The sequence below is a fragment of the Podarcis muralis genome, chromosome 13, assembly GCF_964188315.1.
Source record: "Podarcis muralis chromosome 13, rPodMur119.hap1.1, whole genome shotgun sequence".
Taxonomy (NCBI): domain Eukaryota; kingdom Metazoa; phylum Chordata; class Lepidosauria; order Squamata; family Lacertidae; genus Podarcis; species Podarcis muralis.
The window spans coordinates 5804633-5829648 of record NC_135667.1 but is presented as its reverse complement, the minus strand read 5'-3'; the positions used below and the strand labels follow the sequence as shown (position 1 = coordinate 5829648).

Genomic DNA, 25016 nt, shown 5'->3' with positions numbered 1-25016 from the left:
GGGTATTCTAAATAAAAAGCAGAACTGATGAAACACAGGTAACAAGAGAGATTTGGGGCAAGGCAAGGCATCTATGCTTTGAAGATACCCCACCATCACATGCAAGATCCCCCTGGTATTACTGTTTTCAGAAAAGAAGAATCCACTACTTGTGCATGAAAACCAGGAGCTTGCTTTGTGTATAAAGCAAACTCCTTCCAGCATTTTAATGAGAAGTATTAATGATCCTACTAAAGCCATATCCCATGGCATGCAAACCAACATAGGTTCTTAAGCCCCTGAGCCTTCATATAGAAGAGGCAGACATATATCAAAGCCCCACCCCTTGCACCAGCTTTAGTACAATGACGAAATAAATCCCCTTCATTTCAGCATGCTTTCGTGCAGATATTTACAGTGGATTACGCCCCAAATCACCACCGCAGCCCCGTCTCTTATTCAAAAAGGAGACCAGCATTCAGTTTGCTCCTCTGGGACCCGATGCTTTCTGTTCCTCCTCTTTCAGAGAGCTATGAAGGTAGCAAATTATTGGAACAGAATGTCTTTCAGGGCCTGGGGATGAATGAAACCAGGTAACAGCTTTATCTGCAAACCGACATCCATTTTTTCCTGGGACCAGGAAACCGGCTGAAGCCCTGCATCCGGCTCCTACTGCTTGTTGCTTCACAGCACAAAGCGGAAGAAAACTTTAAAGACATCCTTCTCATGAGGTACTTGGATCTATGGAATCCAGCCAAGAGGGGGAGTTTCTGCGCCACAAATGACGCCCCCTCAACACCCCCAAGCAGGCATTTGCCGAAGGAAAAGGCTTTGGAGTGGGAGTAAACACGGAAAGAAGAATCTGGCTGGAGGGTGGTGAACTCTCTGCAAAGAGAAGGCTGCCAGCTGGGAAGGGATTTCTAGTGAACCGTTCGCTCCTTCTGCCTCTGGTAGTCTGGAAGGGAAACGGGAGAGAAAGAATGAGGGGCAGAACATAAAGACTGCACTCCTAGATCATGACGTTAGCCCTTCAAGTTCTGATCCTGTTCTCATGCCCACAATGTTGGCATGAAGGCAACAGCTCTCCTCTCACCGTTGTCCCCCAGGAACTGGTGTTCAAAAGGTAGACTAGCCCTGAAGCTGGAGGTTTCCTTTAGCCATCACTGCCACGGACAGACCTCTCCTCCAGGAATTTGTCTAATAAATACCGCTTTTAAGCCATCTATAATGAAAGAGAGGTGTCTTCTCTTCCTACATGGAAATGTTACGGAACTCTACACTATTTTAAAATACATATGTGTGTGTGTGTTTCATATTTTGGATTTGTATAACGGGGGAGCACATTATTTTCCCTCTCCTCTATCATGGATGTAGTGGGTCCCAGTTCACCTGACAAACATTCTCTTCCAAGCAGGTCAAATATTTTGTAAAGAGCAGTAACAGTGGCGGCAACAACAGCACTTACTATATGGGAAGAATCGGACTCTCATAATGATCTCCCGAGCAGTTTTCAAGATCTCCACAGCCTGTAGGGGCAGGGGGAAAACAACAGATGAACAACTGAACAAAGAAGGGCATCACACCAGGTTGAATCATTGACTTAACAACAACAGCAATTTATTATTTATACCCCACCCATCTGGCTGGGTTTCCCCAGCCACTCTGGGCAGCTTCCAACTGAATACTAAAAACAATACAGCATCAGACATTAAAAACTTCCCTAAACAGGGCCACCTTCAGATGTCTTTTAAAAGTAAAATAGTTGTTCATTGCCTTGACATCTGGTGGGAAGGCATTCCACAGGCCATGCACCACTACCGACAAGGCCCTCTGCCTGGTTCCCTGTAACCTCACTTCTCACAGCGAAGAAGGCCCTCAGAGCTGGACCTCAGTGGGATGATGGGGGTGGAGATGCTCCTTCAGGTATACTGGGCCGAGGCCGTTTAGTGCTTTAAAGGTCAGCACCAACACTTTGAATTGTGCTCAGAAACGTACTGGGAGCCAATGTAGGTCCTTCAAGACCGGTGTTATATGGTCTCGGCGGCCACTCCCAGTCACCAGTCTAGCTGCCGCATTCTGGATTAATTGCAGTTTCCGAGGCACCTTCAAAGGTAGCCCCACGTAGAGCGCATGGCAGTAGTCCAAGCAGGAGATAACCAGAGCATGCACCACTCTGGCGAGACAGTCTGCGGGCAGGGAGGGTCTCAGCCGGTGTACCAGATGGAGCTGACAGACAGCTGCCCTGGACACAGAATTGACCTGAGCCTCCATGGACAGCTGTGAGTCCAAAATGACTCCCAGGCTGTGCACCTGGTCCTTCAGGGGCACAGTTACCCCATTCAGGAGCTGCCTTTCCTTCCCAGTGCGGAAAGCATCCCACATAAAGGATTTCAAGGCCGTCTCCCTTCCAGGCACCTCCCTAAACCAGCTTCGCTTCAGCAAGGCTGATACACCATGAGCCTTCAGACCACATCCTGTGGCTGCTCCATGCAGGCCTCTGGTTCATCGTTTCTCCCCTCTCACCTTGCTGTGCTCGATATCCTGGAAGTCAACGTCATTAACTGCCAGCACTTGGTCTCCTTCCTGCAATCCGGCTCGATGGGCATCTGAATCCGGGATCACCTGGGATCAGGAGAGGCAAGACCACCCTTCAGACAGAGGCCAGGAGCTCTGGGAAGCTGGCCCCATCCTTTCACACAACTCAACTGCCCTGCGCTCTGCCACTTCCAAACCTTTCAGTCCCCAAATGGTGCGGCGATCAAACTGCTGGCATATTTGTGAAGCTCAGCAGGGTCTGGTGTGGTTTCAAACTGGATGAGGAACTGCATGTTGAGATTCATGTATTGCAGGGGGTCAGACTACATGGCCCTCGGGGTCCCTTCCACCTCTATGAATCCGATGGATAGAAACTCAAGGCTAAGCTCCGTTGAAATGAGCAGGACTTGCTTACAACACAGGGAGGACTGAGCTGCTGGTCTCCTTGCCAGTTGTCATGAAACAGCAGAAGGAAAAGGTTTAGGTCAAACGGACAAAAATGAACCCTGAGGCTGCTGGGAGGGGCAGGCAGGATTCTTCCCTTCATTTTTATTTTGAAAACCTGCAAATCATGCTCATAGCAGCTAGACTGAAATAAATGGTTCTTTTTTAAAATCCAACCATTCCTCTTTTATCTTAGTCATGTGAAAAGGTAGGGTTATTTTAGATTTGTTTATTTTTTAACGTACGAAACGTCTAAGTCATTTACCAAAAATAAGCATTTAAAGTTGCAATCCTTGGCCTGTTTGTTTGGTAATAAGCATGACTGAAGTATGTGGCATAAGCTTCCAAGGAAACATGCATAATAACGGATGGATATTCTTCCTAGAGAAAGTGAATCTCATCAAGTAATTTGGCAAATGAACAGACATATTTTATGCTTTATTGAAATTAACGTGTCAGATTAGAAGGGGTGTTTTTCTGTAATTTTATATGCTAACTTAAACAAAAATACTCATAGGATGAAACTGCAGGTCATTCGACAAGTGCAACATATAATAAGAACTGGTGAACAAATTTTACTTTTTCCTCTGCCCTCTTCAACCCCTTTCCCTTTTGCGCCATGCCTTTTATATTGCAGATCTGTAGGCAGGGACTACCTTGTTTTGTGATCTTACATAAACTGATGTGGGAGCCTTCTCGGCTGAAGATCATAGTAAAAATGCTTTTTTTAAAAATGACCAATAAACACAATTAATTTGCATGTCAATGAAGTAACAGAACTAGGCAGCCATGAGGTCAGGACTAAAGATCAACACACCTTAGAGATGAAGATCCCCAGCTGTGATGCTTTTCCTCCTCGAATATTAAAGCCCAGCTAGAAAGGAAACAGAATTGAGTTGGAGATTTGGCAGTTCAACATATAGATTGTTCCTGAATACAGTGGTACCTTGGGTTACATACACTTCAGGTTACATACGCTTCAGGTTACACACTTGGCTAACCCAGAAATAGTGCTTCAGGTTAAGAACTTTGCTTCAGAATGAGAACAGAAATCGTGCTTTGGCGGCGCGGCAGCAGCAGGAGGCCCCATTAGCTAAAGTGGTCCTTCAGATTAAGAACAGTTTCAGGTTAAGAACAGACCTCCGGAATGAATTAAGTACTTAACCTGATGTACCACTGTACTGTCTTCTTCCAGACTGTTATTTCTGCTACTGACCTTTGGGTGACAGAGGTCTACGTCATCATTGCATTTTTACTGCAACCCACAATGACCCCATGAAAGAGAGGAACTGCTGTCAATGGCCAGATAGATAACATAAAATTTGTAAAGCACAGGGCAGGTTACAAATGCAGAGAATCCCCTCCAAGGATAGCTAACTTTTCAGCAGAGCATGGGTGAGGAACCTGGTATCCTCTAGACGTTTCAGACTACAACTCCCATCATTCCTGACCATTGCCCATGCTGACTGGGGCCGATGGGAGATGGAGTCCAAAAAAAAAGTCCGGAGGACCTCATGTTTTCCATGAGAGCCAGTGTGGCGTAGTGGTTAAGAGCGGTAGTCATGTAATCTGGGGAACCGGGTTCACATCCCCGCTCCTCCACGTGCAGCTGCTGGGTGACCTTGGGCCAGTCACACTTCTCTGAAGTCTCTCAGCCCCACTCACCTCACAGAGTGTTTGTTGTGGGGGAGGAAGGGAAAGGAGATTGTTAGCCGCTTTGAGACTCCTGAAGGGGAGTGAAAGGCAGGATATCAAATCCAAACTCTTCTTCCAAGCCTGGTGTGGAGGGCCTCAGTTGACAAGCCTACAATCCCAGCTGAGAAAACCTCACACACCCTTGTAATCCCCATTTCCGCAAGTCCCCTGAGAGTGGGCCAAGACTCACCTGTGCCCCTGGAGGTTTTTTCAACACAATGGTACGAGGCAGGAATTGGGTCAGCTCATTGTTATAATCCGAATGGTAAATTCTCTAGGGGAAAAAGAGCAAGATACAAAATTAAAAAATGGCAAGGTGAATTTCATTGTGGAAATCAGAAACTTCTTGGGGTTCATCACGGCATTCCATGGCCTAGTTCTGCTCCAAGAAGAGTAAGAAAAATGGCTGAAGAAAAACATTTGGATCTCTTTTAAAACCTTACAACCAGACATCAGCGCTGTAGAAGAGGGTTAGCCAACTCCCAACTCGAATCAGCTCCTACCAGTATGGATTATATAATATACCAAAGTGATTTAACAATACAAACAGCAACAATAAAAAACATAAATAAATGATTTCATATATAAAAATGCTTTGGAATCCAGTAGATACAGTCGGCGGGGGGGGGGGGGGGGGGAATCTCCATTGAGCCATCTTGTTGAAAGAGGAAGGTGGTAGTAATAATTATTTGTTGTTGTTGTTGTCATATCCCCACCAATCTGGCTGGGTTTCTCCAGGTTTCCTGATGAGATTATCTGCAAGAGTCCCTCTGCTGCAGAGAGCAGTGATCAGTTTGGGGGTATATGGGGTGAAATGATATTTTAAACTTCAGTGGTACCTCGGGTTAAGTACTTAATTCATTCCAGAGATCTGTTCTTAACCTGAAACTGTTCTTAACCTGAAGCACCACTTTAGCTAATGGGGCCTCCTGCTGCCGCTGCGCCACCAGAGCACAATTTCTGTTCTCATCCTGAAGCAAAGTTCTTAACCCGAGGTACTATTTCTGGGTTAGCGGAGTCTGTAACCTGAAGCGTATGTAACCTGAAGCGTATGTAACCCGAGGTACCACTGTATTCTCGTCCCAAGATGTATAGCGCTTTGTACACCAGTTCCAACATCTTTAAAATAGCCTGGTAGCTAATTGGCAGCTAGGGGAATTAATTCAAAAGCAGTGTAACATAGAATCATAGAATCATAGAGTTGGAATAGACCACAAGGGCCATCGAGTCCAACTCCCTGCCAAGCAGGAAACACCATCAGAGCACTCCTGACATATGGTTGTCAAGCCTCTGCTTAAAGACCTCCAAAGAAGGAGACTCCACCACACTCCTTGGCAGCAAATTCCACTGTCGAACAGCTCTTACTGTCAGGAAGTTCTTCCTAATGTTTAGGTGGAATCTTCTTTCTTGTAGTTTGGATCCATTGCTCCGTGTCTGCTTCTCTGGAGCAGCAGAAAACAACCTTTCTCCCTCCTCTATATGACATCCTTTTATATATTTAAACATGGCTATCATATCACCCCTTAACCTCCTCTTCTCCAGGCTAAACATGCCCAGCTCCCTTAGCCGTTCCTCATAAGGCATCGTTTCCAGGCCTTTGACCATTTGGTTGCCCTCCTCTGGACACATTCCAGTTTGTCAGTGTCCTTCTTGAACTGTGGTGCCCAGAACTGGACACAGTACTCCAGGTGAGGTCTGACCAGAGCAGAATACAGTGGCACTATTACTTCCCTTGATCTAGATGCTATACTCCTATTGATGCAGCCCAGAATTGCATTGGCTTTTTTAGCTGCCGTGTCACACTGTTGGCTCATGTCAAGTTTGTGGTCAACCAAGACTCCTAGATCCTTTTCATGAAGATAGTCTGACCAGGTGAGCAGTTAAGCTGCTGGAGTTTGCACTAGCTTCCAGGACAATGCCCGAAGCAGGTCCCACAAGAAGGGCACTGCAGTAGTCTATCCTGGGGGGTACCAGCGCATGGACAACAGCGACCAGGCTTTCTTAATGACCCAGGGATCTTTTAGATACACACCTCATGAGGAGGGATCCAGGTGGGAGGGCTCTCGTAGGGAGGCAGAAACACCACGGGATAGTCATCGTATGAGATCCGGCCACAGCCACCACCTCCGATATCCATTTTGGAGTCAGCACAGAGCTGCGAAAGCCCCAGGCGATCTTTCCAAAGATGGGATGTCAATTCTGGGGAGAAAACAGTATACGTGGTCTGTCAACTATCCTTCTTAAAGCCAAATACCGTATTTTTTGCTCAACAGACCACAAGACGCACCTGGTTTTTGGAGGAAGAAAACAAGGAAAAAATTATTCTGAATCTCAGAAGCCAGAACAGCAAGAGGGATCGCTGCGCAGTGAAAGCAGCAATCCCTCTTGCTGTTCTGGCTTCTGGGATAGCTGCGCAGCCTGCATTCACTCCATAAGATGGAGACACATTTCCCCTTACTTTTTAGGAGCGAAAAAGTGAGTCTTATAGAGCAAAAAATACGGTATGCTTCAAGGCAGGGAGAAATTAATGGAAAACACCCACACACCCAAAAAGCTAGTGATTGCACAAGAGATTTGATGTCATCTATTTCCCACCAGCTGTGGTATAAATAACAGTCTTTTTTGTTAACTGTAATTTTGTTCTAAGGTCGTCGTCTCTTCCTCCTCTCCAAAAAGCTTTCGTGCTTTAAACTTTTGCATGAGTGCTTTTAAAAATCAAGTACAGTTTTCTCCAAGTTCAGAGATGTGACAGTGGCAATAGCTATGCTTGTTGAATCCTATATCTGTCAGAACACTATTAAAATCTGGTCTCTTTTAAACTAGCTTTGAACACATCTCTTTTTAGAACATCCTTTGGAGTTTAAATTGTCACGCAGGATAATGACGTTCATTTGTCCAGGGCTGGGTTTAATAATGTTTTGCTGTTTAAATGAAACAGGTTTTCATTTCATTCCTCCACGCCTAGAAGGAGGAGAGCTGGAGGGGGGAGATATTTTCATGCTATTTGAAAACAGATATATAAATGGCGAATACGTTTTACGTCTACTGGTTTTTTTAGCTTTCTTTTATGCATATACAGATCTTGGATTAAGCGGGAGATAAAGAATGCCAAACAAAAATAAATAAAATATATATCGGCTCCCATTTGTACACGTACACAGTACAATGAATGCATATGCCAAAGAATCATATAGCCTATACCAGCCTTCATTCCTCACTGCTTAACTACTGTCATGAAGTAGTGATTCTGTGAGCAAGTATCGCTGCGTGGGGCCCCTCAGGCAGGTGGTTAACAATTACAGTGGTACCTCGGGTTACATACGCTTCAGGTTACAGACTCGCCGAAGAATGGATGCTTTTGAATTATGGTGCTTGAGGAGACTCTTGAGAGTCCCATGGACTGCAAGAAGATCAAACCTCTCCATTCTGAAGGAAATCAGCCCTGAGTGCTCACTGGAAGGACAGATCCTGAAGCTGAGGCTCCAAGACTTTGGCCACCTCATGAGAAGAGAAGACTCCCTGGAAAAGACCCTGATGTTGGGAAAGATGGAGGGCACAAGGAGAAGGGGACGACGGAGGACGAGATGGTGGGACAGTGTTCTCGAAGCTACGAACATGAGTTTGACCAAACTGCGGGAGGCAGTGGAAGACAGGAGGGCCTGGCGTGCTCTGGTCCAGGGGGTCACGAAGAGTCGGACACAACTAAACAACAACAACAAAATAATAATCTGAAGCGTATGTAACCTGAAGCGTATGTAACCCGAGGTGCCACTGTATTATCATCACAGCGCTTTCAATGCATGGTGCGGATGGGGCCTTACAGTGCAAAGCTAGGGAGGTCTACTCAAGAGGTGAGCCCTACGAGGTTTCCATAGGGCCTGCTCCCAGAGGATTCTCCCCACCCCATGCCCACTTACCTGGGAGTAACCCCCAGGGAAATCCATGGGACTTACTTCCGAGTAGACACCCAGAGGGCTGCGAAAGCAGGAGCGCCTCCCAAGGCCCGAGCTCCCTTTGGATCCACTCCCACAGAGCTCAATGGGCCTACTCGAGAGTAAAGGGGCACAGAGGCGCCCAATCCGCTCCCTCCCTGGAAGAAGCGGCCTTCCTCCTGCTGCTGATCAGCTGAGCCCGCAGGAACAAACACCAGCCTCCTCCTCCTCCAATCAAAGGAGGCTCCTCCCCCGCCAGCCACCCAATCAAAACAGAAGGGTATCACTACTCTACTCCTACTAGCTAGGCTCACTGTCAGTTAGCGAAGGAAGCCTGACGGTTGGTTGGGTTCCTCGGGAGGCGGGGAAAAATAAGGCACTCCAGCCTCTGAGGGAATTATGGGGCCTGTTTTAAAACCCAACATTTTAATGGCTGCGACGCTGGAAGGCCAGGGCATACACATTTCAAATTGGGGGGGGGGTGTTTTAAAATGTGAGGAAACGGTATTTGTTTTTCAAGCCTTCTCTTAATGGCGACCAACTTCTCGCCCCCCCCCCACAGAAAGGGTTTGGGCGTGAAACTGCTCCAGTGGTTACCATGGCAACGGTTGCTAGGCGCGCAGTCACTAAGGCGCGGCACGTGACCCAACGGTCACTTCTGTGAGGTAAAAGGAGGAGAGAGGGCTTCTCTCCGCTTCGTTCCCTCAGGCTGGCTCTCGCCATTTAAAAAATAAATTAAAAAATTGATGTAAACCATCCTGGAGGGTTAACAAGGAAGGGCAGTGTACAACATTAACCCATAAATGAACGAGAGAGTTCTCTCACACGCATCTTTTAAGGAAAGAAGGGCTGACAATATGTAGTCCTCATTTCCCAGCTCTTGCCTCACGAAAGAGACGCCATTTTGATCCCGGAGCTTGTGGAAGAACTACAATTCCCATCAGCCCCTGCAACGATGACGGGGGTGGGGGTTGCCATTCCTCAGAGTCAAGGCCAATGGAGGCTTTCCGATTTCACTTGAAGTTTAGCAGTAGGCGGGATTTGTCTTTCCCAGTCTCACCCGCTTCCCAGGATCACAGATCTATGGCCACATTGCTCCATTAAACCAAGAATGAATCTATATTTGGGTTTCAGAAAACAAACTAAACTGTGATCGTGCTTTCGAGCTGCGCAGATACTTGGGGGATGAGACCTCGGTCAACTGCATTCAAATGATTTAGCAAGAGTTTTCTTCCTTTCTCTCCCGGAAGAAGTGGACAATGACAGAAATTGTTTTCAAGATGACTCACAAACTCTGTGAAGTCTCGGCCAAGAGATTTTATTCCCTGACCGGGTACAAGCATTACAGTTGTTGTTGTTGTTTAGTCGTTTAGGCCTCTTCGTGACCCCCTGGACCAGAGCACTCCAGGCACTCCTGTCTTCCACTGCCTCCCACAGTTTGGTCAAACTCATGCTGGTAGCTTCGAGAACACTGTCCAACCATCTCGTCCTCTGTCGTCCCCTTCTCCTTGTGCCCTCCATCTTTCCCAGCATCAGCGTCTTTTCCAGGGAGTCTTCTCTTCTCATGAGGTGGCCAAAGTCTTGGAGCCTCGGCTTCAGGATCTGCCCTTCCAGTGAGCACTCAGGGCTGATTTCCTTCAGAATGGAGAGGTTGGATCTTCTTGCAGTCCATGGGACTCTCAAGAGTCTCCTCCAGCACCATAATTCAAAAGCATCCATTCTTCGGCGATCAGCCTTCTTTATGGTCCAGCTCTCACTTCCATACATCACTACTGGGAAAACCATGGCTTTAAGCATTACAGTAGGAAAGATATTTTTCAACTGTTAAAATCTTCTTCTTCGGCGATCACTTGTAGCCGAGTAAGATTGTCTTCCATAAACACCAAACCCATTCAGTTCTACCATTCTCTAACAGACTCCCCACACCTGAGATCTAAGAGAACCCGAAAACTCTTCGCAACAGGTACACCTCTTCACTCTGGCATACGTCTATGGCGCCGACGGTGCTGCTGCTGACGTCACCGCGCACGGTGCCTCGGCGCGTCCGTCTGCATTATTTCCCCCCCCCCCTCCCTTGAGGTGCCCGGATTGGCGCGGCGGATTTGAACGTTGTAAGCTGAGGGGAAGGAGCGGCGGAGGCGGTGTCTCCGCGAGACGAGGCCGTTGGCGGGCCGGCCAGTGGACGGGGAAGGAGAAGGCCGCGCGCGAGAGAGAGGAGAAGAGGGTAACGGTCGCTTGCGGGGGGGGGGGCGGTAGGTTTCAGGACAGTTCAAAGCCCCCCCGCCCCGCTTTTAACCCTTTCGGTCCCCTTCCCCGCCTTTTTCCTTCCCCGAAGCGCGTCTTCGGGTGACGGTTGCTTTTAAATTTCCCAGTTTTCCCCTGGAGGGGGGGGGCTGTTCGCGTGGGACGCCTCTTTATTCTTATTCTTCCCCTGGGGCGAGGTTCTCCTTCCTCTCCCCCTCCCCCCGCCGGCCCTGTTTGCATCCTCTCAACAACAACCCTGTGAGGGAGGCTCAGGCCGAGGGGGGGGCCACCCCTCCCCGCTTCTCCTCCCCACCCCCCATCTTCGCAAGGTGCACGGGGGTTGGGCACTTCTGCTGTCACAGCAACCCTGCGAGGGAGGCTCAGGCCAAGAGGCTGGAAAGACTGTCTCAAGGTAAATCTAAAAAATATATTATAATAATAATAATAATAATAATAATAATAATTAATTAATTAATTAATAATTTATTATTTATACCCCGCCCATCTGGTTGGGTTTCCCCAGCCACTCTGGGCGGCCTCCAACTGAATATTAAAAACAATACAGCATCAGACATTAAAAACCTCCCTAAAGAGGGCTGCCTTCAGTTGTCTTTTAAAAGTAAAATAGCTGTTTATTGCCTTGACATCTGCTGGGAGGGTGTTCCACAAGGCAGGCGCCACTACCGAGAAGGCCCTCTGCCTGGTTCCCTGTAATCTTACTTCTCACAATGAGGGAACCGCCAGAAGGCCCTCGGCGCTGGATCTCAGTGAAAGATGGGGGTGGAGACGCTCCTTCAGGTATACAGGACCGGAGGCCTGTATAGTGGTACCTTGGGTTACATACACTTCAGGTTACAGACTCTGCTTAGACAGAAAGAGTGCTTCAGGTTAAGAACTTTGCTTTAGGGTGAGAACAGAAATCGCGCGGCGGCTGGAGGGCTCGTTAGCTAAAGTGGTGCTTCAGGTTAAGAACAGTTTCAGGTTAAGAACGGACCTCCGGAACGAATTAAGTATACAACCAGAGGTACCACTGTAGTATAAACACCGACAATTGAGAAACACTTGACTGCAAGCGCTCCAATGGGAGAACAGCCTTTACCAAAGGTGTCCTGGGCTTTGAAGACGCTCGAACTCAGGACGCAAGGGAGAAATGTACCAAGAGGAAGGCATGTGTGGCAAACTCTCACCGTGATCGACTCCCATCCGGAAACCAATGTTCCCCACTGTGGAAGGACGTGTGGATCCAGAATTGGCCTCCACAGTCACTTACGGATTCATTGTTAAAACCGTGTTTATGGAAGACAATCTTACTTGGCTAATCGCCAAAGAGAGAAAAGACCCCTCCCCGCTTCTCCTCCTCGCCCCCCACCTTCGCACTAAGCGAGTGGGGGTTGGGCACTTCTGTGGCACAACAACCCTGTGAGGGAGGCTTTGGGGGCTGTCCTGCTCTCCTCCCCCTGTGATGTCCTCAAAGTGTGCTTCAGGGCTGGATTGTGTATGGTGGGGGGGGGGGCGGTTGGAGTTGAGCACTTCTACTGACTCCTTCTTTTAAGCAGAGGTTGGATGGCCACCTACTGTGGATGCTTTAGTTGAGATTCCAGCACTGCAGGGGGTTGGGCTAGATGACCCTCAGGGTCCCTTCCAAACCTGCCATTGTTCAGCCTGGACTGAGGTCCAGCTCCAAGGGCCTTCTGGCGGTTCCCTCACTGCGAGGAGGAAAGTTACAGGGAACCAGGCAGAGGGCCTTCTCGGTGGTGGCGCCTGCTCTGTGGAACGCCCTCCCATCAGATGTCAAAGAATTATCTGACTTTTAGAAGGCATCTGAAGGCAGCCCTGTTTAGGGAAGCTTTTAATATTTGATGAATTAGTGTAGTTTAATATTTTGTTGGAAGCCGCCCAGAGTGGCTGCGGAAACCGAGCCAGATGGGCAGGGTATAAATAATAAATTATTGTTGTTATACTACAGTGATACCTTGGTTTACGAACTTAATCTGTTCCGGAAGTCCATTATCGAACCGAAACCATTCTTAAACCAAGGCACGCTTTCTCTAATGAGGCCTCCCGCCGCTGGTGCCCTTCCACCATTCGGATTCCATTCTTGGACCGACGTAAAGTTCTCAAATCAAGATGCTATTTCCAGTTTTGCAGAGTTTGTAAACCAAATCATTTTTTAAACCGAGGTACTGCTGTACTACCATTTAATAATTCTATAACAGCCCTGCGAGGGAGCTCAGGCTGGGAGGTGGCAACCAGCTGCCACGGTTCCCAAAAACTTTTCATGCATGAGTGGAGACTTCTTGAACCAGGGTTGTATTGGTTGTACTACTCAATATTTTTGAGTATTTTGGTGTCCCGTCCCCCCCGCTTTGTTCATTTCTATTTATTGTCTCTATGTGTGCACATTGTGTTTAAATGTACGTGTTAGAGATTTCACCCTTATTGTAAACCATTTTGAGAAGTTTGATATATAAGTGGACTTTAAATGATTAACCCTAAGTTAAAATAATATATTACATTAGGTTCGGAAGCAGTTTGCCGCAAATCAAAACTGGTGGTATTTCCCAGTGAGCTAATGCTTTTTAACTTTCCAATTTCTTTTAGGAAGATAACATAAAATGTCAAGGGAAGATGCCCGGGTCATCCCTGTGCGGGTGGCACTAAGGTGCCGCCCCCTTGTTCCTAAGGAACTTTCTGAGGGCTGTCAGATGTGTTTGTCTTTTGTCCCTGGAGAACAGCAGGTGAGGAAAGATTTGGAGAGTTTCTGTGTGTGTTTGTGTTTCATCTGCTCTAAAATGATGCGAGGGTCGTTCATTAAAGATTTCCCCTGACCCATTTATTGTAAGGTAAAGGTAAAGGGACCTCTGACCATTAGGTCCAGTCGTGACCGACTCTGGGGTTGCGGCACTCATCTCACTTTATCGGCCAAGGGAGCCGGTGTACAGCTTCCGGGTCATGTGGCCAGCATGACTAAGCCACTTTGGTGAACCAGAACAGCGCACGGAAACGCTGTTTATCTTCCCACCGGAGTGGTACCTATTTATCTACTTGCACTTTGACGTGCTTTTGAACTGCTAGGTTGGCAGGAGCAGGGACCGAGCAACGGGAGCTCACCCCGTCACGGGGATTCGAACTGCCGACCTTCTGATCGGCAAGCCCTAGGCTCTGTGGTTTAACCCACAGCGCCACCCGCGTCCCATTCCGGTTACTGTAGGAGGATGAAATTGCACGTTTATAATGACATATCTCTCCATTGGTAACATGGTACTTTGTCGCTCTGAACTCCTAACAGTTTCTCTGTTACTGGTGCTAACGTGGAGTAATGTCTGATAATGGAACCAATTGAATGCAGAGCAGTCATCGGGTTCCTTTACTTGAAAGGGCGCGCACCACGAGAGATGTTTGATGAGATGAAAGGGACTTATGGGGAGGATGCCCCATTGTATGACGTAGTCAAGCACTGGCATTGTCAGTTCAAGTGTGGTCGGACTTCGGTGGAATGGCTCCCATTCCTGGGCAGCCACAGTCTGCCATTAATGAAGAGACCATCCAACAAGTGGAGGCCGCCATTTTGGAGGATAGCCGCATAACCGTTTGCCAACTAGCTTCAGATGTCAAGATCAGTGTGGGCTCTGTAGAAAAAAAGAATCCATGATCATTTGCACATGGGAAAGGAGTCTGCACGGTGGGTTCCCCGGCTGCTGATGCCTTTCCAGAAACAGGAACGAGTCACATGCTCACTGGCTCTTTTGGCAAGGTGTCACAAAAACCAGACTAATTACTCAGGACGAAACACGGGTCCATCATTATGACCCAGAGACTAAATCCCAGTCCAAACAATGGAAGCACTCTGCCTCACCACCTCTTTCCAACCATGAAGTTATTTTTGAAGGGCAAGCTTTTTCCAGACGGTGAAATACTGATTTCTGAGGTCAGGTTGTAGCTTCTGATGCAACCTGCCGACTTCTACAGACGAGTGCCACAGTGCCACCCGCGTCCCTGGTAGCTATGTAGAGAAGGACTAATAACTGCCCAGTTTCGTTTGTCTCAGTCCATGGGAAGTATGTCAGGGAAAATATTTAATGAACGCCCCTCTTATAACTAGCCTAGGAGAGGCAGGTGGAGATTCACCCCACTATAAATGGGACCAGATCTCAAATCCTCAAGAGCTGATTTTGCTGAGAGGCGAAACCATAGCCCTCACTACTTCTCTTCCTTCCTCACAGGTGGTTCTAGGTAATGACAAAGCATTCACGTATGATTATGTCTTCGACCCGTCCACTGAGCAAGAGGAGGTGTTCAACGCCTGTATTTCTCCCCTTTTAATGGGCATCTTCAAAGGTGAGAGCTGTTGAGGTGGAACATGTTGGGGACATCTTCAGTAGGAAGTGGCCTGGTGACCTGGAGGAAAGGTGGTGATTAAGTTCTTTGGCCACAAAAAGCTTGCTCGGTTTTAAAAGGTCCTGCATGCCATGCTGGCTGGACAGTAACTTGATACTTGGAAGTGGCATCTCGCTTTACTGGAATGTATTGCGTGGAGCATGTGAGACTGCCAGCACTCCAAGCTCAAATGGGGGGGGGGGCTTCTGTCCCACAAGCCTAATTTGCCCACATCAGCGAAGCCTCACTGACCTGCCCAACTTGAGGTAGCACCCATAGGGTCCTCTTGGTCAGGATCCCATTCAAACCTACTTAGTATCTGCAGTGAGGCTGCTCAAACTGCCTTCAGCCCCTGGGACCCGTGAAGATCACAATTTAGTTTTATTTGTGTGTGTGTGTGTGTAACAGAGTATTAAAAATAAAGAGACTTTCTTCCCTACAAGTTGTAAGAAAGATCATAAAATCGTAAATTAGCTGAGCAGCAGCTGAAAAATGAGCTGGTACTGGAGTTTCAGTAATATGCAGGTCAGGGTGGATTTTATTTAAATCAAATCGATTTAAATCACTGGTCAGTAAGACTTGATTTAAATCATTTTTTTACAGAAAGACTCATTCTTGCTAGTATCATCTTAATATTTACAACCAGAGGAAGGGTTTTGTTTCTGGAATAATGAATTTTCAAAGTAGTTTTTATAGTTATATCAGAAATTACTGATTTGGTTATACTATTAGAAATAATTAAGAAATTATTCTGAGGTTTAATAAGTTAACTTTATATTTGGACAACTTTTCTGCTGTACTTTATTGGAAGGGGGGGGGAAATCATTTCCTTAATAACAATTTAAACAATTTATTTAACTGAAGTAATAACATTATAGCATATGTATCCATGTTTAACTGATGTGGTTAAACGTTTTGTTGTTGTTTGTAAACAGACTGAGTTTTAGCAAACATGAAAAACTTAAAACAAATCCTTATTTCCTGATGAATAGCCTTTGGACTATAATGTAACATAAATAGAAAACTCTCTTTAGAATTTTTTTTCCTCCAAAAGCATTTTATTTTAAAAATCCAATTTAAATAAAACAATCTGATTTATTTATTTTAATCATTGATTTTTATCTACCCTGATGCAGGCTGATTAGGCTGCTTAGGGATTGAGATATATTCAACTTGCTCCAGTCTGATTCTTGTCCTTGGTGTTGTCAACACATGAAATACTATTAAGGGGCAGTTGTCGTCCTGGAAATGACCCTCACTTCTTTTTGTGTTCTTAATTCCACAGGATATAATGCCACGGTTTTAGCCTATGGACAGACGGGATCCGGAAAAACCTACTCCATGGGAGGTGCCTACACAGCCGACAAAGAGAATGATCCCACTGTCGGAATCATCCCTCGGGCAATAAAGCTTCTCTTCCAAGAAATGAAAGAGAGGACGGGATGGCAGTTCTTCCTGAAAGTCTCTTATTTGGAGGTAAAAGCCATCTACGCTGTCAATATTTTTGTAGTTTTAAGAGCAGTTGCAGCATAGGGCCAAAAATCTGCTTTTCCCTCACCTTGAAATCCAAGCCTCAGGGCCAAAATTACTTAAGAATTTTGTTGAGGTTGGGATCAGATGCCTCTGGGCAGGGATGGGCATTTTTTGGCCAGTCAAAAAAGATTTGATTGGACAGGCATTTTCTAAAGCATTAGCTTTATTGAAAACAACAACAAAAGACAATCCTTTAATCATCAACAGGCTTGATATCTGTGAATTACTAAAGCAAATCCATTGATTTCAGTGGGTCTACTCTGCGTGATGGCCGACTAAGTCATGCCCAATGAAGTGAACAGCTTTTTTTAATTAAAAAAATGAAATATTATCAATGTTACGTAAGATTTGTTACCTAAGTGGTTCCACGAACATCTTTTCTGTTTGGCTTTTATCTTCTAATGCCCGGGTCAGCCTGCACTTCAAAACTGACTTAGAATTTATATTATTATTTGTTGTTGTTCTGTTATAGTACAACTGTTTTTAGAGGTAGAAACAGGCTGATTGTGATAATAAGGCCAAAGGCCTGTCCAGTTCAACATCCCTGACCAGACGCCTTTGGGAAGTCCATAAGCTGGAGTAGAGGGCAGTGGCCTTTTTCTGCTGTTTCCCCCCAGTGTCTGGTATTCTGAGACTCAGTGCCTTTGATATGCTGAAGCAGCACGTAGACAGAATCATAGAATGGTTGAGTTGGAAGGGAGCCTGGTGGTCATCTATTCCACCCCCCTGCAATGCAGGAATATGCAGCTGTCGCATACTAGTAGCCATTATCTTCTTTGACTTAAAGTAGTATCAGATGTTTAAGTGGTCAGTTGATTCGTGTGCCAACCCTACCTTTGGATGGCCTTTTTAAAGAAAGTTTAATTCTTTCTGTTTCAGCATACTGTGTTGCTGAAAATGTGCTTGTGTCTCCATAAACTGGCTTGGGTTGCTGTGCTAAACCATTAAAGTTTCTCCTTGCTGTAGATAGTAGTTGAGCTTAACACTCCCAATAATAATAATAATAATAATAATAATAATAATAATAATAATAATAATAATAATAAATTATTCTTTATACCCCGCCCATCTGGCTGGGTTTCCCCAGCCACTCTGGGCGGCTTGCAACAAAACACTAAAATACAATAACCTATTAAACATTAAAAGCTTCCCTAAACAGGGCTGCCTTCAGATGTCTTCTAAAAGTTTGGTAGTTATTTTTCCCTTTGACATCTGGTGGGAGGGCGTTCCACAGGGCGGGTGCCACTACCGAGAAGGCCCTCTGCCTGGTTCCCTGTAACTTGGCTTCTCGCAGTGAGGGAACCGCCAGAAGGCACTCAGCGCTGAACCTCAGTGTCCGGGCAGAACGATGGAGGTGGAGATGCTCCTTCAGGTATACTGGACCGAGGCCCTTCCTGGTTCCCTTGCAAAGCTGTGACTTCCAAGGGGTTTAGGGCAGGAACACAAAAGCTGTGGCAATTCTCTTCTGTTTGTCTTTTGAGATGTGTCAAACCTCTCTTCCAATCTGCTATCTTTTCTTCCTCAGATCTATAATGAAGACATCCTAGACCTCTTGGCACCAGCCAAAGAGCGGACAGCTCAAATCAGCATCCGTGAAGACCCCAAGGAAGGCATAAAGGTGGAGTCCCTGCCAGGATTTGTTATTTTTATAGAACAGGGTACAGCATGTCATAGAGGCAAGGCTGGTAGTGTCAAATAGATCCTGCCTTGTTCTGTGGCAGACACGTACAGTGGTGCCTCGCAAGACGAAAAGAATCCGTTCCGCAAGTCTCTTCGTCTTGCGGTTTTTTCGTCTTGCGAAGCAAGCCCATTAGCGGATTAGCACTATTAGCGGCTTAGCGGAGCAGCAGATAAGCGGCTTAGCGGATCAGCTCATAAGCGGCTTAGCGGATCAGCTGTTTAGCGGCTTAGCGGAGCAGCTGATAAGCGGCTTAGCGGCTTGGGAAAAGGGGAGGGGGGAAAACCCTGCAGGAACTCGCAAGACATTTTCGTCTTGCGAAGCAAGCCCATAGGAAATTTGTTTTGCGAAGCACCTCCAAAACGGAAAACCCTTTCGTCTAGCGGGTTTTCAGTCTTGCGAGGCATTCGTCTTGCGGGGCACCACTGTAAAAGCTTTTTTGTTGGGGGGGGGGGAATCTGATAGAAATAACCATTCAATTTAACTTTTAGCTTTACTGTGTGTCAGCTAAGCAGTCTCAACAACCCTCTGGCTCATGAGGAGACCCTCTCCAGAGCCTGAAGAGGTCGTCTTCTTGCTCTGTGGTGGGTCTTCTCCTAAGCAAGGAGAACTCTCCAGGGTGCTCCCCATTTTATGTGATTTCATGTTTGCACGCAGTGGGGAGTCACCTGTACACTTACTAGTCAGGGCCTCAAACAGGGCCTTTCCAGTCCTATCTGGAGATGCAGGAGACCGAACCTTCCTTTTCAAGTCAGGCCAATGACCTGCCTTGCTCTTTTTCCCAAAGAGAAGGGATCTGTCCTCCTACTCCATACACTGCCGGGCATGCCAAACAGCTAATTTAGCCTATGAATTCCCATAACAGACTCCTTTATCCAGAGGATGGCTAGGGTGAAGCATCACTTCTGGGAGATTGAACACAGACTAGCAGTGCTCTGATTGCCCCAGATGGTCCCGATTACGTCTGGACACAGAAAACACCCGTAACAAAAGCTTGGTAGGATTTTTTTTAGAAAGATGCTGTTGATGAAGCGAAGGGAGGCGGAAAAAACATTTCCTCCCCATTTTCTCTCTTGATACAGATTGTGGGGCTCACTGAGCACGTGGTGCATTCTGCTCAAGAGACCACCCTGTGCCTGGAGCAGGGGAACAACTCCCGAACGGTGGCTGCCACGGCCATGAACACCCAGTCATCACGCTCTCACGCCATCTTCACCATGACCATTGAACAGAAAAGCAAGAGTGACACGTAAGCAAAGGCATTCAGACAACCTGTTCTCTTAAAAGCAAGGTCCATTGTAGGAAGGTTTGGGTTTTGCTGCCCGTGAGTGTGTGTTTTAGCACCTTGAGACTGTGCTTAAGGGAGGGTGCCTTGCTTCAAGACGATGAGGGCAGAAAAAGTGAAAGTGGAAGTCAATAACTGATTAAGGAGAGCTCTTGGCATATTCGAAATGGTGCCTATCGAACGACTATGTCACAGGAGGATGAAGCAAACTTGTTTTCTCTTCCTGGAGGATAAAACCTCCAGGAATGGCTTCCGATTACAAGAAAGGAGATTCAGGCTAAAAATCAGGAAGAACTTTCTGACAGTAAGAGCTGTCTGACAGTGGAACAGGCTCTTGCTAGAGGTGATGGACTCTCCTTCCTTGGAGGTTTTTAAGCAGAGGTTGCATGGTGATCTGTCATGTGTGAGCTAGCTGAGATTCCCGCATTGCAAGGGGGTTGGACTAGATTACTCGTGGGGGTCCCTTCCGACTCTACAGTTCTATGATTCTCTGATTCCCCAGCCTAGTGCCTACCAGATGCTTTGGACTGCAGCAGCTGTGCTGGCTGGGGCTGATGGGAGCTTTAGCCCCAAACATCTGGAGGGCAGCAGGTTGGGGAAAGCTGGATTCTTGTTACAGCCTCAGGGGTTTTTGTTCATTGCTGTGTGAGTAAAATGCTCCTACCTCTGACTTAGGAACACCAGTTTTTGTTCCAAGCTGCACCTCGTAGACCTTGCTGGTTCAGAAAGGCAAAAGAAGACCAAAGCAGAAGGTGATCGACTTCGGGAAGGTGAGTGGTAAAAATTTCTGATGGCATGTTAAGTTTGTCCCCATGGTGGTAGAGTTTTTAAGGATTGTGATCTGTTCTGTGTTAGAAATCCTCGCTTCAAAGGGACCTTGTTTTTAGAAATAGCTGTTCAGGCCTGCCTAATTTAAGATCAATGGTTTATATGGCCTCCTTCTTCTTTTTCACTCTCTAAACTACCATCTCAAGGCAATTCACACATAAGATAATTAAAAACAGCTAAGAACACAAAAACAATACATTTAAAGCAAGATGAAAACCCTAATCAGTGGTCAATAATGGTAAATACACATTTATCCAGCTGGGTAAATCTGTGAACAAAAATATAGCATATGCATAAAATTTGTCATCCTCTTTTGGTTCAGAGTCAGTATACCCACATCCATACAATTGTCCCGTGCAACCATTTCTCCACGATTGTTAGAGTAGGATTTCCACACAGAGTCAGTTTAACGTGAAAGAATTGGTCAAATAATTTTTTTTAGCCATTATGTTCCATAACTTTCTAACTGACAAGATTGATTCAAGAGAATCCTGGGTTTTAATATATTTTGATCCTAATGCTGACCATTCAGATAAAGGAGCTATACATGTATAGTCTAGGATTGCTCAATTCGGAAAATTATTCCTAATTTTGGGTTTTCAGTGTCTAGTAAAGGTAAAGGTACCCCTGCCCGTACGGGCCAGTCGTGTCCGACTCTAGGGTTGTGCACCCATCTCACTTAAGAGGCCGGGGGCCAGCGCTGTCCGGAGACACTTCCGGGTCACGTGGCCAGCGTGGCGAAGCTGCTCTGGCGAGCCAGCACCAGCGCAGCACACGGAAACGCCGTTTACCTTCCCGCTGTAAAGCGGTACCTATTTATCTACTTGCACTTTTAGGGGTGCTTTCGAACTGCTAGGTGGGCAGGAGCTGGGACCGCAGACGGGAGCTCACCCTGCTGCGGGGATTCGAACCGCCGACCATGTGATCGGCAAGCCCTAGGCGCTGAGGATTTACCCACAGCGCCACCCGCATCCTACAGTGTCTAGTATTTGACAGTAAATAAACTTGACAATATGGTTCCGGAAGGGTTCCTTCGAACTCTGCAATTCTAAAAGTGTTGATCTCAGCTTTCCATCTCTTCCCCCTTTTGCGTGTTTGCATGTTTAGGGATCAACATCAACAAAGGACTCCTCTGCCTGGGGAATGTTATCAGTGCTCTTGGAGAGGAAAACAAGAAGGGCAATTTTGTCCCTTATAGGGACTCTAAGTTAACACGCCTTTTGCAAGGTAAGAGTGGGAGCCAAAAAGTTCACCAGGGAAGCATCTTGTGCCTCTGGAAACCTCCTTTCATCTCCCCAAAGTGGCGGGGTTTTTTTACCTAAACAGTTGCCCTATTTTTCTCCCTTCAGATTCCTTGGGAGGCAATAGCCACACCTTGATGGTGGCCTGTGTGAGCCCAGCAGATTCGAACCTCGAGGAGACTTTGAATACCCTTCGATATGCTGACAGGGCCAGAAAAATAAAGAACAAGCCGGTAGTGAATATTGACCCTCAGGCAGCAGAGATCGGCCGGCTAAAGATGCAGGTGTGTCTGTGGGCTACTAGATTTGGAGGGGCAGCAGAGGAGTTGGCTCCAGAGATGTGGGTGGTGGTGGGGTTGTGAGCCGAAGATGCAGGCCAGTGTTGATGCTTACTTGAAAGAGCTGCCACAGAACCACAGGCTGAATTTTCTGATGGGTAAGAAACAGTTAAATATAGCAATTTTCTCTCCTTCAGGTTCAACAGCTGCAGGTCTTACTGCTGCAGGCTCACGGAGGGACGCTTCCTGTGTCTATTGGGTGAGGACTGCTGGCCAACAACACATGTGACACTCACTCTTCAGTGCTAAAGGCATTCTGTACTTTTTCATAAATGTTCATTACTGCAGACCTGACCAATGAAGGCACTGGTGCAGAGATCTCCGCAAACATAATTGGCAAAGCTTTGTCTGGCCTCAAGGCATGAATTGATGAGATGCACTTGGAAAACTGCTGCCCTATTTAAGAGAGCGTTGAAAGTTAATACGTTGCCAAGACTAAACATCCAAACGCTGCCTGACTTTGAATTTTTTGACTGCAGGATGTGTCACTCCTTCTTAAGCATACAAATCTAATTAACAGAATTCTGGATACAAATCCAGGTCTGGTGCTGCTGCTTTTTCTTATCTTTCTCAAGCTCCTCTTATTCTTCCTCTTGCTTCAAGCCTGCTTAGCATCTTGCTTTCTGTCAAAACCCCATTCTCTAAAAACATGCCTGAAAACCTGCTCTTCCTGAGCCACTGCAAGCCTTCCCTCTTCTGTGGCTCCTTGTAAGTTGGCCCATACTTTTTTCTTTTTCTTCTTTGTTTTATTTGCCTGCACTTAATGCTGTCCTATTGGGGTGATTTGAGTGGTCCATCTTCCATGCAAGGCTCCCTCTCTTTCATAGAAAACACACAATGCTGTACCCACAGAACTACATGAAAAGGACTGTCTTAGTTAGCCAACACAAATTTGCACGCTTGTCTAACATCCTGCCCGTCTGAGCAGGTAGGATTAGGCAGGGTGTGTGTGTTTCGTTCCTCTGACGTCATTGTGCCATTTAGAGGCACCAGAAATGCTTTCAAGTCCCAGTGCAAATCTGGGGACAAGAATCTCAACTCCCTTCCAGTTTGGGGCTGGGAGCAAGCCTTTTGTTTGTTTTCTATTAAAAAATACATCTATACTGCCATTTCATTAAAAAAAAATTCAAAGCAGCTTACAGCTTGTGTGTGTGTGTTTGTGCAATAAAAGCGACACAAAGATTTAAAAATGAACACCACAAGCTAACGGTTACAGAAAGTGTTTTTCTTAATGTTCTGCGTAAGCCTGAAGGCATAGAAAAGTTTTAAGCAAACAGTTAATACAGAAAATGCCTGCAGCTGCGCTGCTTTGATTTGGAAATGCATGGAAAGCAGAGAGATGATTCTTTCCAAGTGTGTCTAAAGCCTGGGCAGAGCCCACTCTCTGAAGATATTCTGCCAAGTGGCAAGGTGGCAATTTCTGAACCCCCACGGCAATCCTGTTTATGCACTGCCCGGAAGGGGGTTATTCTGCAGTTTTGAGAATAATGGAGGAGAAAACTTCTAGTGTGTTCTTCTGTGACATGAAATAATCTTTAACTCATATTTAAGATACTTTTTCTAGCAGTGTAGCCTTGTCCTTCCTTGGATTTACTTTTAACTCACCCTTCCAGGAATCTGGGCTCTTTTTCCTTCTTGAACGAGATAAATCTTCCTTAGTGTGCTGGATGCAGGCAGATGACTAGCCAATAAACCACTTAGAGGCTTTATTACAACTGAGCGGTATATGAATTTCGTTAAATAAATAAATGCTTCCTGCTTAAACTTCCAGTGGTGAGCCCTCGGAAAACCTGCAATCTCTGATGGAGAAAAACCACTCCCTCGCGGAGGAAAATGAAAAACTAAGCCGCGGCCTCAGTGAAGCAGCAGGCCAGCTTGCCCAGATGCTGGAAAGAATCATTGTGGTAAGGCCTCAGATATTTGGGGGGTGGGGTGGCTGGTGGCGGTGACACCTTTTTGTGGCATAGGCATGACTTCCCATCAGTGAGTTCAGAAAGAGGGCTATTCTGTTGGCAAAAATGCAGTCTTCTGACTTCATTTAAGAGTTTAGGAATTATTTTTTTAAATGCAGTGGTGGGAGTGATTATTGAAATTCCTGGCTGGTTTTTATGTACAGTGGTACCTCGGGTTACGTACGCTTCAGGTTACAGACTCCGCTAACCCAGAAGTAGTACCTTGGGTTAAGAACGTTGCTTCAGGATGAGAACAGAAATCGTGCTACGGTGGCAGCAGGAGGCCCCATTAGCTAAAGTGGTGCTTCAGGTTAAGAACAGTTTCAGGTTAAGAACTGACCTCCGGAACGAATTAAGTACTTAACCCGAAGGACCACTGTACAGGTGACGACCATTTTGTGTGGGGGGTCCCGTTCCTGGCCTCCGTTCTTCCCTCTCCGGGTCCATTTGCACATGCCTAAAATGGTCGCTGTCTGTACGCAAAATATGTCGCATTGGGACATATTGTAACGTGAGATCTACTCAGAGTTAGACCCATACTTATTAAGTCAGTGTGGTCTAGTGGTTGGAGCAGGCTTCCTCAAACTCGGCCCTCCAGATGTTTTGAGACTACAATTCCCATCATCCCTGACCACTGGTCCTGTTAGCTAGGGATCATGGGAGTTGTAGGCCAAAAAACAGCTGGAGGCCAAGTTTGAGGAAGCCTGGGTTAGAGTGTCAGACTAGGACCTGGGAGACCAAGGTTCAAATCCTCACTCTGCCATGAAGTTCAATGGGTGACCTTGGGGGCCAGCCACTGCCTCTCAGCCAAATCTACCTCACAGGCCTGTTTTGGGAGATTAAATGAGGGCAGAACCATGTATGCCACCTTGAGCTCCTTGGAGGAAAAAATGGGATACAAATGCAACAAACTAAACAAGAATAGATTTAGTTGACTTAGCCCAACTCTGAACTT

General features: G+C 46.5%; 2 protein-coding genes across 4 annotated transcripts in view; one reads left to right on the top strand and one right to left on the bottom strand.

Annotated features, from left to right (window-relative positions):
• Window positions 1-149: 149 nt before the first annotated feature.
• On the bottom strand, window positions 150-8785 carry PDZD11 (PDZ domain containing 11). 2 transcript variants are annotated; one of them, XM_028703008.2, is made up of 7 exons: window positions 8607-8785; window positions 6686-6852; window positions 4844-4927; window positions 3776-3832; window positions 2503-2601; window positions 1445-1505; window positions 150-934 (listed from the first exon to the last, which is right to left on the bottom strand). In XM_028703008.2, the coding sequence occupies exons 2-7, from the start codon at window positions 6788-6790 to the stop codon at window positions 900-902; spliced, it is 441 nt and encodes a 146-aa protein (XP_028558841.1). In that variant the 5' UTR covers window positions 6791-6852; window positions 8607-8785; the 3' UTR covers window positions 150-899. The 2 variants fall into 2 exon arrangements, with proteins under 2 accessions (XP_028558841.1, XP_028558839.1); XM_028703006.2 differs by having other exon boundaries at window positions 8571-8784.
• A 1875-nt stretch (window positions 8786-10660) lies between these two features.
• LOC114582190 (chromosome-associated kinesin KIF4) overlaps window positions 10661-25016 on the top strand; it is a 34274-nt gene continuing 19918 nt past the window's right edge. The window contains exons 1-11 of one of the 2 annotated variants that reach the window (XM_028703001.2): window positions 10661-10809; window positions 13431-13567; window positions 15053-15167; window positions 16492-16682; window positions 18265-18357; window positions 19500-19666; window positions 20378-20472; window positions 21638-21757; window positions 21880-22055; window positions 22247-22308; window positions 23881-24013. In XM_028703001.2, the coding sequence (XP_028558834.2) occupies window positions 13445-13567; window positions 15053-15167; window positions 16492-16682; window positions 18265-18357; window positions 19500-19666; window positions 20378-20472; window positions 21638-21757; window positions 21880-22055; window positions 22247-22308; window positions 23881-24013 (1275 nt within the window). In that variant the 5' untranslated portion in view covers window positions 10661-10809; window positions 13431-13444. Of the gene's footprint in view, window positions 10810-11075; window positions 11242-13430; window positions 13568-15052; window positions 15168-16491; window positions 16683-18264; window positions 18358-19499; window positions 19667-20377; window positions 20473-21637; window positions 21758-21879; window positions 22056-22246; window positions 22309-23880; window positions 24014-25016 lie in introns of those variants that run through there. The other variant, XM_028703002.2, reaches the window with a different exon arrangement.